Source organism: Mus pahari, chromosome 10 (genome assembly GCF_900095145.1).
Source record: "Mus pahari chromosome 10, PAHARI_EIJ_v1.1, whole genome shotgun sequence".
Lineage (NCBI taxonomy): Eukaryota > Metazoa > Chordata > Mammalia > Rodentia > Muridae > Mus > Mus pahari.
Window position 1 is genome coordinate 40206776 of NC_034599.1, and position 15372 is coordinate 40222147.

A 15372-nucleotide genomic window follows, 5' to 3' on the forward strand; every position below is an offset into this window, starting at 1 on the left:
GAGAGAGAGAGAGAGAGAAGAAGAAGAAGAAGAAGAAGGAGGAGGAGGAAGAGGAGGAAGAGGAGGAGGAGGAGGAAGAGAAGGAGAAGGAAGAGGAAGAAGAAGAGGAGGAGGAGAAAGGATCAGTCTAGAAGTCTTGGGTAGAATAGAACCAACATTTTCTAGAGCAAGATTTAAAATGTTTTCATTAAAACATAAGATTTTATTTTATGGGCTGGTGAGATGGCTCAGTGGTTAAGAGCACTGACTGCTCCTCTAAAGGTCCTGAGTTCAGATTCCAGCAACCACATGTTGGCTTACAACCACCCGAAATGATATCTGATGCCCCCTCTGGTGTGTCTAAAGTCAGCTACAGTGTACTTATGTATAATAATAAATAAATCTTAAAAAAAAGAAGTGTATGCCATCATACCTGGCTTCTTATTAAAAAAAGATTTTATTTTACCTGTATGGGTATTTTGCCTGCATGTATGTTATGCACTATGTACGTGCAATGCCATGGAGGTCAGAAGAAGACTGAAACTTAGAGACTGAGAGACAGATGGTTGTGAAGCACCATGTGAGTGTTGGGAATCAGACTCAGGTCCTGTGAACTACTGAGCCCTGGGAGTCAAACCCAGGCCCTCTGGAAGGGCAAAGAATGCTCTTAACTACAGAGATGTCTCTCCAGCACCAGATCAAGATTAAAGGGCAAATTCAGGACTTGGGTTTAAACATACTAGGTTTGGAATGTGCAGTGGGCCATTATGTTTTCTGAAGAGAGGTCTAGTCTGCAGATTTAACATCGGAGAAATTAGGAGATCCAGGAAAGAGATGGAGGCCTGTATATGTAGGAGAGGTCAAGGGACTAAGCCAGTTCTCCAAGGCTTCTAGATTAGAGAGACAAAGAGGAATTAACAAGAGGATGAAAAGAGATGACCTCTGAAGATGGAGGAGGACCAGGAGAGTTTGTTGTCTTGGGGGATGGGGAAGAAATTTTCAAGGAATTGAGGGTTTATTGAGGATGGTTTGGTGATGTGGAAGCTATTGATGACCTTGGCAGAAGTGCTCCACTGGGATAGTGAGGGTGCAAAGGGCCGGGGAAGGGGCCAGAACATCACAAGGATATGTTGGAGGAAGTGGGTACAAACAGCTCTTCTAGGTAGGAGGCAGAGGAATGGGCAGTGGGTAGGGAGTCTGTGTCCTAGTACTTTTTGTATGAGTAAAACGGGGCACATTTCTATGCTGTTGTGGATGAGCCAATGGAGAAGGAAAAGTTGATGTTGCAGGAGAGAGAAGGTAGGATTGCCAAGTTGACGCTGGAAGGCATCACAGGAGGACATAGTAACCGTAGATAAAGGCTTAAGAACAGTAGAGAAAAGCCGGACATGGTAGTGCACACCTTTAGTCCCGGAACTCAGGACTCAGAGGCAGGCAGGTCTCTGTGTTCAAGGCCAGCCTGGTTTACAGAGTGAAGTCCAGGACAGCCAGGGTTACACGGAGAAACCCTGTCTTAAAATACATACATACGCACACACACACATACATACATACATACATACACACACACATACATACAGACAGACAGACAGACAAGCAAACAGGACAGTAGAGAGGCTGACAGATGAGGCTATATGCAGGTAAGTGAATCGAGCGGTGGAGTCATGGATGTTCTCCACAGACTGCTTTCCTTCTCAGTGGTAGGAGGAGGCAGGGTCATGCTCTGAAAATGATGGGGAGAGGAGGGATCAGAGGACAGTGGAGAAGAGTTTAGGTATGAAACAGTTATTTAGAAGAATGGGAAAATTAGGACCAGCGAGAGGGCTCAGAAAGTAACAGTACTAGCCACCAAGCCTGAGGACCTGTGTTTGATCCCTGGAACATATAGTGGAAGGAGAGAATTGTTGTCTTCTAATCTCTATATATATGAGTATGCACAAGCACACATATACACTCTCTGAGTGAGTGAGTGAGTGAGTGAGTGAGTGAGTGAGTGAGTGAGTCAGTCAGTCAGTCAGTCAGTCAGTCAGTCAGTCAGTCAGCAGGCAAGCAAGTAAATAGTTTTATAAAGAACAGTAGAATTAAGACCCAGAACAATCTGATATACCAGGTAGCACTAATGGCCCATTTGAGGTCCCAAGTGATGAATAGTTTGAATAGTAACAGTGAACACTCAAATGTATGTTATAGAGTGCTAGGCACAGTGCCAAGAAACTCACACTTATTGTTCCACACACATCTGTGAGGTGTGTTTTTATTATCCCCATTTCAGAGATGCTGAAACTGTCATTAAATAAATAGTCAACATCCTTTAGCTAGAAAGGTTGAGGTAAATGAGCTTCTAACTCCAGCCCTGCACGTTCTGCCGTAGTCAGTCATCCTCTCTTGTATTTTGAGGTTCTGAAATACTGGGGCTTCAAAGCAGAAATCAGCCTGGTAGGCATATTTTTGAGGCCCTGTGATGCTCCATGGAGCATAGGTGTGTTATCAGGGATACCCCACTGTGGCTACCCCAAGCTCAGTTCCATTTAGAGACCCTATGCAATGGTCTTTGTCTACCTCTGACTGTGACATTGAGGTGTACATACATCTGCTGTTCTTTCCTCTGTAGGATTCGGACTATGAAGAGGCATACTGATGAAGTGTGCACGTTGCAAGAAGTGTTACCTAACAACAGGAAATATCCACTCCCCTGGCCAGGAGTGCCATTGGCAAGGACAGCAGTGATAGAAGATTCTGAAGGTCATCAGTGAAGACCCTAAGGACCACTTATTTATTGAAGAAACATTTATTTTGTATTTATAAACTGTACAGAAACTCCCAGAAGGGACTCATGACTTCCCTTCTTAATAATACACTCTAACTGAACAATGAAATTCTTGAACAGAAACAGTGCTTGGGTTACCTTCACTCTTGAATGTAGTTCATGGTTTCTTCCAGTTGCCTGAAGGAGACCAAATGTCTGTCACTCTGCTGATGCCAAAATTGTACTTTTTTAATGGTGTGGAGCTTGTAGCTTCCTGATGATGTGCCAATGAACAACATGCCCATTCGGGATGGATAGCCTTGGTTTCTTCTCCGATGTTCTCCGGCCAGCGTTCGGTATGCACTACTTGGTTTAACGGTCATCAGCTGTGTTTAGGGGACATGCAGTATTTAACCCCGATTCCTTTTGACTCAGTAGGTTTACAAGTTGTAGGCTTGTTTGGACTGGGCCTTTTAAGTATTAAACCATTGTCAATTTACAGTCAAGGAAACAGTTTTTGATGTAGAGGAATCTTTCCCATTTGTCTTGCTAGCTATACTTTGGGCCACAGAACCTTTGCTATTTTGTGTTCCTGAAGCTGACTAATTTGTGGTTTCCTTCTTGGGTTTTTAAGTTAGAGGCAAGAAATGTCTCTTAAGAAGGTTTTTAGTGGCGACTTAGAAAATATTTTTATAGTCCTTTGCTTTGGGCCTTTTGACGTTTCTCGTGTTGTTTAGAACTTTGGTTCTCAGTGGCACCAGAAGTGGGTATTGTATCTGCAGGCTGGTTTGCTCAGTACTGGAGATATGCAGGACATCTCCCCTTTCTACACTCAGTGCCTTGTAACCCACACCTCTACTCTCTTCTAGCAACATATTTGTTATTTGAATTTACACTGGGTTTTCTGTAAACCACTAAGATGTGCCTGACTTATCGGAAGGATGAGCATGTGTGCAAACACCGCTCTCCAGAGAGAGTCACTGATGACCCCTCCCCCAGCCTTGGTTGGCTCAACATGGAGGTCTTCATGGTTCTTCCCAAAGCAGCTTGGGAGGCCTCCAAATTACAGTGTTATATACTATGTATTTTATAAAAGTCACTCTACTTACCACAAAGATCTTATGTTTGAAACCAGAATCATTAACTCTGTTTGAAAGACTTGTTAACTTAGCCTGCTGATTCATGATTGTGATTTACCTCTGGTTATAGAAGCTCTTGGAAGAGGCAGAATGGGAACTGGCATTTTACATTTCTGGTCGTTAGATTCCACAGTTCTTTGGGCTACTTGTTAAAGATGAAGTTGTCCATGGCCAATCCCGTGAGACCCATTCTGATGGTTCAACAGAGAAAAGAAAACATTCAGGCACCAAGCATACATACTTTGGGCACTTGCAGAGCTGAAGAGAGTGACCCAATTGGGAGGGGGCATGCTGTGGGCCTCACTGTTCTGACAGAGTCATTACAAGAACTCATTTAAACCATCATTCTATGGCAATGAGGGACCAATTTTAGTGTCTTAGGATATTTTGCAAGCATATTGTGAGCTTTTGTCTAGCTCAGACCTTAGTGAGTTCAGTGACTGGCCGATGCCTGATGAATACTTGTGTACACTGTTGTGTAGCCTGTTTTAAAATGGGTCTTTTCGCCGGGCAGTGGTAGCACACGCCTTTAATCCTAGCACTTGGGAGGCAGGTGGATTTCTGAGTTCGAGGCCAGCCTGGTCTACAGAGTGAGTTCCAGGACTGCCAGGGCTACACAGAGAAACCCTGTCTCGGGGAGGGGGCGAGGGGGGGTTCTCTTGTAAATGACAGGACAATCAAGTCCTTCCTTGTAAGGGAGTGAGTTAGTGACTTTATTGGTTCCATGGGTTTGTGGTCGTAACGGGGCTTAGGCCGCCCTCAGTTTCCTCTGCCAAGGTTTGTGCTGAAGCTTTTTGGTCGGCAGGAAGACGAAGCTATCTGTGGAGCCCTCCTTTAAGAGTGAGCATACAATAGAGGGTTTGTCTGACTTACTGTTTTAATATCTTCTAAGGCGACATCCTCATACTTTTTTTTTTCCTTTTTGCTGCTCTGTGGACTCAAACCCCTGACATTATAGCATTGTCTGGAAAGAGGATTTAAGTCTTTCATTATGGTTAGATCACCTTCTGAGTTCTATACAGTGGACTCTTAAAACTATTACAAAATGTGAATTTATAATGTACTTTGTTTTCCCTCTGTGACCTGTTATTTCAGGTCACTTGAGGACATCTTAGCAGTCTGCAGCACCTGAGACAGCAGTGGGACTTCAGAAGGAAAAGTTGCCTACCCTTCTCCCATCCTGCTTGCACGCATACATACATACATGTGCGTGCATGTGTGCGTGCATATGTATATCTTACAACAACCGAAAACCTGGAGGCCAGATCCAGATCCAGAATGTTCTGTTGTGTTGCTGAGCTCCCATTCTGAAGAAGGACTCTAAGAAGATCCATGAAGTGGACCAAAGCTCTTATTTAATTGCACAGCACAAAACTTTGCTGCCAGAAGCGCCCACTCCAGTGTTGGCCTCCTCACCGCTGTCTCTCACTGACGTTTAAAATTAGGTTAGACTTTTTTTGTTTGCAGAAGAGTGTGAGCTGTAAGACTTTGTGCATAGACATTGTGACTCATGGAATCTTTACTGCACTGTAGTTAATAAACTTCTTTGCACCTTGTGGCTACCGCTTTAGTGTCTATGTTAAAATGAGAAGTACCTTGTGCAAGGGGGGAGTGTTGTGGTTTTCAACATTGAGAAAACTGAGCTGCACACCAGCAAGATCCTGCATAGATCCAGTGGTGTGCTGGAACCAGCTCACATAGCAGAAGCTGATGAGTGCGTTTCTAGAAATTTTGTGAACCCAGTGGCAAACTGGTGGGCATGAAATACACCGCACTGGGAATATTTACACAAGGCCCCTGCAGCATTAGTCCTTGGGGCCAGAAAACATTCAACAGTTTTCAGGACAGGACAAATTTCAAAAGATGAGCATTTTTTGTTGCTTTGTTGTATAAGAACTCTTAATGTGAAGTGGTGATTAAAAAAGAGAGATATCTGGCATTCAGGATGTCCTGAGTTGTTCCCCAAGATGGCCAAGCCACTCAAAGGGTCTGCTAGAACAACTTGTTCCCTGTATGATAGCAACCCTCACAGTCTGAGGAAACCTATACAGCAACATAATGGGCTGGAGCACTGGGCAGGGGAATCTCTGGAAGCAGTTAAAGGTGATTCATCAGCCAGGCTGCATCTGTACGGTAAGAGAAGACAAGAAGTGAAGCCTCGTGTCTGAAACACAGCCGGGGAAGTTTTCTATTCTTCTTCTTCAATTAATTGTGTTTTGTTTACATAAAGCTGATTTCTCAGCAAATGCCTCTTGCCATTCAAGATTTTTGTTGTTGTTTTGTTGTTGTTTAGATAAGGGGCTCGCAGTGTAGTCCAGGCTGGCTCCTCCTGCTTGAGCCTTCTGGGTGCTGAGCTGTCAGGCATACACCACTAGACCTGGCCGATTTGAGATCTTGTTTGCAGAGTTTGCCATCCAGAAGGGAGGTGACATCTGCAGGGACCTGAGATGTGATGCTCACTTGAGTGAGTTGCAAGTCTTTCCTTCTAGAAAAAAACTATATATACTACAAGTAGGACAGCTGTGTCAACCCCTCTATGGCTCCAGGATATAGCAGAAGAGGAGGCAGAATGTCAAAGCCAGAAGATAGGGATGCCATGCTTCTGGATATGACATGACCATGGTAATCATGTCCACACAGCAGCTGTGGCTACCTTCAGAAGACTTATATATGCACACACACAGGCACACATGAACACACACGCATGAACAATGCACATAGACATACACTGGCACACACACACACACACACACACACACACACACACACACCCTGCAGGCACATAGGCACACTCAAGCTCACATACATCACACACAGGCAGAAACACATACATACTACACACAGCCACACACTCATACCACATATACAGACATACACACATACATGCTCACACACATACCACACACAGGCACATGCACAGGCACAGATGTACACAGGCAAACAGGCATCACCCCCACATACATACACACATCATGCACACATGCATGTACACACAGTAACATGCCCACATGCTGCACACACAGGCACACACATATATACATGCATGCATACATATACACAGGCACACACATGTGCACAATACATCCCCTATGCACACACATGTGCATACACCACACACACACACACACACACACACACACACACACAAGCAAGCATAGGACTAGTTGGAAAGAAGATCAGCAGGAGTGAACTGGGAATAAGAGAGGGCGATGAGGGTGAATACGACCATCACAATACATTGAATACCATTTGTAAAATTGAAAAAACATAATTTAAAAGTCATGGAAATATAAATGCAAACTGAGCAGTGACCTAGATGACTGAATGGAGAACCTTGATTGGGAGGTTCCTGTTTCTGTTTCCGCAGCCACCGCAGAAGGCATGCACATCTGGGTTGCTTTGAGCCTGATCTACGGTGCTGGCAGAAGTCTCTCAGTTGGTGTGGGCGATGCTATGGCGGGGGATCGTGGTGGACTGTTCTTCCTGGGCACTGTCATCTTGGGTAAGCGGTGACTTTGTGTGCTGTGAGCCATTGTTTGAGCTGTTCTGAGGAGATGGCCAGTTTTCATTCAAAGGAAGGGTGGTCAGATGGGCATTGCTGTAGGATGAGGAGGCTGCGCATGGAATTCCTGGTCTCTGCAGGCGGGCTGCCGTGAGGTAGACCAGTAGGCGCAGCTTTAGTGTCTGTAGTGTACTTTGTGTGAAGGTTCTCAGAGAAAGAAGTAAGCCTTGCTTGTGGTAAGCACGGACGGGGTTGTTTAGAAGGTCTAGCTTTCCTGTTGCCGATGGTTTGAGACAGAATCGTGACTGCTTTTGAGCTCGTGGCAGGTCTCCCACGTCACTGTTTTCTCCCTGTACTGGATATGTCATCAAGGCAGTTTCCCAAGAGAGTTGGACTATTTATTGTCTTTACTCATCACACCCTGACATAGCCTCCAGAAAGGCAGATGCAGGCCGGATGGTGACTAGATGCATGCTGGGCTGGAGGGAATGGGGAGGGATGGTTCCCAAGGCCCCATCTGAGTACATGTAACCTAGGTTGTGCTTCAGAAACCACGAAGCACCCCTCTACCCAATCTGTATTACATGGTCTCAGAGGGAAAGTCAAGGGCATATTTCAAGAGGTTTGTATCGCAGAGTGGTCATGAGGACTTGTGTGCTTACACATTTCTGAGAGCCCAAAGGTGCACAGGAATGAGCAGGGGACTCAGCATCACAGAGGAGAGAGGCATGCTTAAGAGTGACACACAGTTGTCTGATTTCGTAGTCTTTGTTATTACCAGGGAGGGGCAAACTGGCTAGGAGATGGCACCCTGACCTTCCATTGTCGTGCAATATTGTCATATTCTGTGTGGCATTCTCATTGTTACAGGTCTCTTTTTGGAAGCTTCCCTCCCCTGCCATAATTATACCCAGGGGGAAAGTTTCTATTTATTGTTAATTGTAGGAAAGAGTTCCTGGTGGTTGCACACACCCTTGGACTGATAGGAGATATTGGCTAGGAGTCACTGTGAAGGAGCCTTGAGCTTGGGTCAGGTGCTCTGCCAGCAAGGGAAATGACTGACTGTGTGGCGTTACCTGAAGGTTGTCTGCTGAGCTAAGTCAGTACCCAGAAAGGGAGCAGGGTAGAGAGGAGAGCTGAACAGGCAAAATGATTCTGAATGCGTCTGCTGGGATTTTAAAAGCCAAGATTTCATTTGTGTGTGTTTAGAATTCAGAATTTTGGGAAATCATATATGTTTTAAAATATACGTGTGTGTGTGTGTGTGTGTGTGTGTGTGAGTGTGTGTAGTCACGTGCTAAGTAACATTTTAGTCAACAATGCACAGACAGGAGTCCTATACGATTATATAACCTAGCAGCATTTTAACCGTCTTAGTTTGCGTAGGTGTACTCTGGGATGGTCACAGAACGGAATTTCCTGATGACATATTCTCCCTCACTAAATGATGTGTGAGTGAGTGTATGTGTGTGTGTGTATACACATATATATGTATACAAATTCTGAATATTTGCCACCAACCCAGGAAATTGAAACTTAACTAGAGATTTCTTGGTAAATTCCCAAGGTGCCATCATGAGCTTGTTTGAGAAGCCATAAACTGAGGATTTCCTGCCCCCCCCCCCCCCCCCCGCCCCCGCCACTATGCCAGCACCTGAGCCGTAGTGCTACATAAACACTTTCTTAGCCTCTTGGAGCTTATCATCTTGGAGAGTGAGGGGAAGAGCAAATATTTAATCAGATGGGCACCCCAACAAATAGATGATGACAAGCTGTGTCAGATACCAGAAAGAAAGATAAGTAGGGCCATGAAGGCGTGTGGCTAGGTGGCCTGTCCTAGGATGGCTGGCTGAGGAGAGGTTTCCCTGAAATGACATTTAACTTGACATCTGAAAGAGGAGCTAACAGGAATTCAGGGCATGAAGGTGTGCACAGAGGTTTGGAAGAACACTCAGTCAGGGGGAGCATATTGATCTTGCTTCTCCAAATAAAGCCTAGGGAGTCTGCACACTAAAACATCAGCGACTTTGACGGATGTGGAAAATGGTGCGATGTGATGATATAGGCTGGGCTTGAAAGATCCACATATCCTGATTGCCTGGGCTTGAATTCAGACTGTGCCAATCTGCTATGAGTTCTTAGGCAAACAGCACCACTCACCTGTACCTCATTTTCCCCGTCTGCAAAATGTCTCATGGTTGTGGTGAAGATTGAGAGAATTCATGTGTAAACTGCTCAGACAGTCCCTGACATTACAGCTTTCTCTGTTTATTTCATATCGACTCTTGCTAGTGTAGTTGCCTATCAATTAGAGAGGAAAAAAAAATCTGAGTCTCTACTGTTAAAGTTGAGTTCCAGGAGGGTGGGCCTGGGAAATAACATTAAAACAAACAAACAAACATACAAACAAACACCTTCAAATTCAGTGCTCTTTCTGCTAAAAATCATTGCTTCTCTCTCCAGTTCACACAAAACTCTATCAGTGTATTTGAGTATTTAGGGCTGAAGGTGTGTATTTTTTTTTTTTTTATCTAGCACACTATACATTTCTTAGAATTGGTTTGAAGAAGGTTGGGTGTGGCCGAGTGAGTCCCCTTTCAAGTTTCTGGTTTCCTTGTAGAATGGTGTCAAGGGGTTGCAGGATGCCTTGAAGCTGATTTCAAGGTAATGGTCACATTGTTAGTGCCAAACATTTATCTGGTGTGCTCTCATCAATTTGTGGATCCCTTAGCACAGTGGTGGAGCAAAGAAACAAAAAAGACACACATGATCCTGTCCTTGAGAGAGTACAGACTTTAACTGGTGTTGGTGTCAGACATGCAAATTAGCCATTGCTCTTCTGAGCGGATGGTGCTCTCTTGAGGAAATCCTTTGAGAACCAGGAGCTGTTTGCTGAGCGAAGAGGACTCCGTAGATCCTTGGGAAGGTGACATGTATCTTGGATGTCTGAATATGATGCCCTGGAGTTAAGATATGCCACAAGGGAAGCCCACGGTGGCCACCAACTGCGTATGTGTCAGGGAAGGTGGTCAGCACAAAGCAGATGTGTATTTTTGGTAGAGAGACTTGTATTTGACTCCTGGTGTAAATGGAGCAATGCAATTATTCAAAACTTCTAGTTTATTCTGTGAGTTTGCTGTTCCTATAAAGGTAGATGCTCAGAGTCTGACAGCTCTAAAGTCGCAGGCTGCTTCTGTCTGGCTCTTGGGCTCTAGAACATGAGACCTTGTCAGACTCTTCCTCTGTTTTTCAAAGCACTGTTATCTGTATGACCGTATCTGATCCTTACGTTGTCATCCTGTGCTGTAGGTGAGGAAGCTAAGGTAGAGTGAGTCAAGGCCTGCCTGGAAAGGAATCTCCTTGGGCTGTTTTCATTTTCCAAGTGGATTTTGTTGATTGGAATACAGGTAAGGCATCTTTTTGACGATCAGTTAAAATGTGTATTTTTTCATTTTGTTTTTAGAATCATGTACATGTGAGGGGTGTGTGCACATGAGTACAGGTGCCACTGGAGGTCAGAGGTGTCAGATGACTCTGGACTAGAGGTACAGGCTGTAATAAGCCAGCAGACATGAGGCTGAGAAGCAAACTCAGCCTCTGTAAGAACAAACGTGCACTTAACTGTGGAGCCATCGGTTGTACCCAGGAAATGGCCAGTGCTAGATGACCTAGCAGAGCCAGCTGGCACCCCCCCGCTATTGATACAATAAGGGACCCCTGTTAGCAGTTCTGAGTAGAATGCTAGTGGTCAGGCGGTTAGAGTTTGGGGTCACGGCGGAGATAGTTATGGCAGTAGGTCTGACCCCCAAGATGGATTGAGTTGTAACTTCTTAGTGTTAGGGTTCTTCAGTTTGGCTGAGAACATTTGGGGAAATTTTGTATAGAACAGTGAGTCATTTTCCAAGAACTGGTCGATGTCACGAAATTAATAGCACAGGCATAGCAAAGTCATTAGAGATGGTTTTTATGTGTACAGCGCAATTCTTAGTTCTACCCACACTGTTCTAAAAAGGTTGAAAAAGTCTTTCATGTGGTATCTTCGTATTTTGAATTTGATAAGTAATACCTTTAAGGCTTAAAATTTCCCCTTTGTGAACTGAGGCTACAACTCTGTTAGTGGATTGACTGCTTAGCATGTGTAATGCCCTAGGTTTAAATTCTAGCTCCACAGTAAATACAAGCCACCAATCAATCAACCAACTTCCATCCTCTGGCTATTTCTTCTCCCACGCGGACTGAACAGTCTTCGCATGTTTCAAGGTGCAATTCCAGTTCAGCTGGAGGGACAGGAAAAAAGTCGAGGCTCCAGGTCCCGGATCCCTCAGTGTTGGATCTGTGCGAAGCATCCAGGAACATCTCGGGGGTGACTCGTTTGCCTTTTTTGTTTGGAAAAGCAACTTTCATCTGACTATCCCCTCTGGCCAACCTGAAGCAGACCCCACGTGTCTCTGCAAACATCACGTGGTTTTGTTTTGCTGTAGCCCTACTCAGAATCGGATGTTGTCCTGTTTATGCGTAGCCTTGCTGTTCTCTTTCCCACCCTTCCTCACATATAACCCATAGCTGTACCAGGGCTTCATCTCCCACAGTCAGTGCCGGGTCGGTGCTCCAGACAGAACCGGGCTCCCATTGGCACTCGCTGTTAGTTTGCTCAGTTAACAGTGTTCACTGGATATGACTTTCTGATTTTTTTTTTAATCTTAAGATTGAAAACTTGAAAGGATCATGCTTTGCCTCCTGAAACTGATTGTGATTCCAGCGATCTTGGGTAAGTGGAAGCAAGAGAATAAGGGAAATATTTGAATTCTCCTTTGTCTCATAACTGCATCTTTTCACATTTATTTATATTTATTTTGTGTTGCGGGGAAGAACATGTAGATGTCAGGGACACAGTGCAGGTACTGCGCCTTTTCATCTCCCATGTGGTTTCCTGGAACTGAACTCAGGTCTTCAGGCTTGGAGGCAAGTGCCTTTACCCACTGAGCCAACTTGCTAGCCCTAGTCTCAGACATTTAAAAAAGTTAATCTTATGTATGCTTCATACCCGTTGGTTTGTGAGATATGGAAACCCTGCGCTGGAATGTCTTGGTTCTGGTGAAACCACTGTTTTCGAAGCAGGTGGTCGAGTCTTCTTGCCTTTGTCTGCTTTAGCTGGGCTCAGACTGTCTTTGGGTCCTTTCCGGGTGTTCTAGAGTTCCGCTATGGCATCCCTACACTGGACACTGGCACCTGTCAGTTACAGCTTGCGTCAGATGTGGAAGGGAAATTACTGAAGAGAAATGGAGGGGCCTTTTATTTGTGTGGTTTCTGAACACAGGGGACTCTCTCCCAATCGGCAGCTGTGTTCTTTGCCTGGAATCTCTGTTTCGCCCATCATTGCTGGCTCCCCCAGCATCTCACTCCAACAAGCTTGCTCAAGCCTTCCGGATTCATTAAGCTTCCCCGAGTTTTACTTCCTCCTGGCTTTGGCTCAGTAGGCTGGGTGCAAGTTTCCTGCCCAGACCTTGCCCAGGTGCTCAGGGCAGTTTCTGCCACTCACTTCTGTCTCTTTCTTTTCTCTTTTTCTTTTTGGCCCATTTCTTCTTTCTTATTCCACAGAAATAGAGCTATGGGAAGAAGAAGTCAGTTTGGCGCTTTGCTCTCTTCTTTATGAGTTGATTTTGTAGCCAGGGCCTTTCTGTGTGGATGAGGGCAGGACCGCTCCTAGGAGTGGCTGGGGAGGTGTTTATTGTAAATATGAGGGAGCGTACATCCAGGCCAGGAGGAGTCCAGCAGATTAGACCAGGCCATGAGAGGAGAGGGAGGTGAGAGAGGGAGAGAAGGGAAGAAAGAAGGGTAAGAGGCAGGGTCAGGAACCACTATCAGAGAGAGAGAGAGAGAGAGAGAGAGAGAGAGAGAGAGAGAGAGAGAGAGAGAGAGAGAGGAGCCAAGAGGCTGAGAGACAGAAGAGAGGACAAAGAAAGTGTGTGGCCCAAATGGCTGGGTTATATAGGAATCAGAAGCTAGGGGAAGGGAAGGGAAGCTCAGATACTGCAGAGGTTTAGGGTAGGGAGGTGTGAGAAGTGTTGAGAGGAGCCAGGACTCTGTAACAGGTACTTACTATGCATGCTGAGAGAGCAGGTGTGTGTGTGTGTGTGCACATGTTAAATAGGCGGCAGCACAGTTAGCTATTTGTCCAGGGTTTCTCTGGGTTCTGATATTATCTAGACCTAGACCAGGCTGGTTTTGAACTCAGTGTCTTCTTTTCTCTGCCTCCAGCGTTGGGATCACAGACATCCACCACCACATCCAACCCTTTATTATTTTATGTATGTGGGGGCAAGAGTATGGAGGTCAGAAAACAACCTGCGGGAACTGGTGTTTTACCCTGTGGGTCTGAGGGATTGAACTGAGGTCACCGGGCTTGGTAGCATCTCGCTGGCTCTCTAGACAGTGAACTCAGCAAAATAAACAAAAGCGCTGCCTTTGCTCAACTCTAGGGGATATAGAACACACACACACACACACACACACACACACACACACACACACTCAATTTTTCTCACAGGAAAATTCCAAACAGTTGCTGGAGCTCGTTGGAGTTCTTTCAAAAACACCATCCAAAGGGTTGAGAGCTCCTATGTTCTTGTCCATCCTCCCTACTGTGTGAGCCTGCTGTTGGGCAGGAAGCTCTTCTCTCTCTTCTCTCAGGGGAATGAGTTTGGATGAAAAGGCTGGCACCTTTCCTGTTCATTCCCATATGTGTTCAGTTGGCACTTGAATACGAACTGGGCAGCGTTTAAATTTGTCTCTCAGGTTTTGTTCTTTTGGCCAGAGGATAGCGTGTGAAAACAGACGTGTCCTTGCTGTGGCTTTCTCTCTCAGTGACCTCTTGAAATTCCGTGAGCGACAAGCAGATGATGGGGATGATGCGGATAATGGGGATGAGGGAATCCACACCTAGGGATGCCTCTTAAAAGCCAGAGTTGATGGCAAGGCTGGGAGAGCACAAAGGTGAAGAAGACTCAGAGAGAGAGAGTTATATTCTGCTTTGGCCCACTCCACTATAGAAAGACACAGCCAGCAAATGCAGAGAGAAGCTTTTGTGAAGGGATTAAATAAAGGGACCCTAGGAAGAAAACAAAGCCACCTAGTAAGCATGTCATCCAGCTAGGGAACCAGTGAGTTCCTGAGAGAGCAAGAGCTCACTTCCTGTTTCATTGAACCTTAAGAACACTGTATGCAGAGCTAAGAGAAGTGAGCCAGGGGATGTGAACTTCAGGATCTCCTTTCATAAGAAAGGAAGGGTGAAGGAATTCTAGAAAAGGGGAAGGGACTAGCGAGGCCAAGGGGACCAACAAGCTCACCTTGCAGTTGGAAGGGTGCAGAATCCTTCAGACTTGAAGCATGTAGATGAACAGAGAATGGGTCTCCTTTGTTGTGCTGGTTTCACCGAGGAGACTCTAAGTGCTTACACTATGCTGGATCGTGGATGGAGGGGAAATGGACAGTATCTAGACATAGACACTGAGTTTTGTTATTGAAGCTGCTTGTCTTCTTGCCTCTAGCCCCTGTAGGTTATCCGCAGGGCCTGCCAGACTTGACTGTTTCCTCCCCTCAGCTGAGAGTGCATGTGGGTGAGTCAGTCTTGATGGGATGTGTTGTCCAGCGCACAGAAGAGAAACACGTGGACAGAGTGGATTGGCTATTCTCGAAAGATAAAGATGATGAGGTAAGGAAGAGGCAGCCTGATCGCTTAGACAAGCCTCAGGCTGATGGTGTCAGGATGGGATGGATGTGAGAGAATCAGTCTCTTTGGAGTCTTCGAGGTAGTATTGCAAGAGGTTTGGAAGGAGCCATCACTGAGCCTCCTTTTAGCTTGTATATGAGCCATCAGCAGGGTAGATAATTCAACCTCACTTGCGCTTTAACCCTGCCCCCTGCGAAGAAGAAGAAGAAGAAGAAGAAGAAGAAGAAGAAGAAGAAGAAGAAGAAGAAGAAGAAGAAGAAGAAGAAGAAGAAGAAGA

General features: G+C 45.4%; 2 protein-coding genes across 2 annotated transcripts in view; both read left to right on the forward strand.

The window, feature by feature from the left end:
* Mpzl3 (myelin protein zero like 3) overlaps positions 1 to 4390 on the forward strand; it is a 21620-nt gene extending 17230 nt beyond the window's left edge. Inside the window, exon 6 of the mRNA XM_021208000.2 lies at positions 2591 to 4390. Within this exon, the coding sequence (XP_021063659.1) occupies positions 2591 to 2617 (27 nt within the window). The 3' untranslated portion in view covers positions 2618 to 4390. The remainder of the gene's footprint in view (positions 1 to 2590) is intronic.
* A 2862-nt stretch (positions 4391 to 7252) lies between these two features.
* Positions 7253 to 15372, forward strand: part of Jaml (junction adhesion molecule like) — a 28345-nt gene continuing 20225 nt past the window's right edge. The window contains exons 1-4 of the mRNA XM_021207908.1: positions 7253 to 7366; positions 10676 to 10773; positions 12072 to 12134; positions 14914 to 15077. Coding sequence (XP_021063567.1) covers positions 12092 to 12134; positions 14914 to 15077 — 207 coding nt within the window. The 5' untranslated portion in view covers positions 7253 to 7366; positions 10676 to 10773; positions 12072 to 12091. The remainder of the gene's footprint in view (positions 7367 to 10675; positions 10774 to 12071; positions 12135 to 14913; positions 15078 to 15372) is intronic.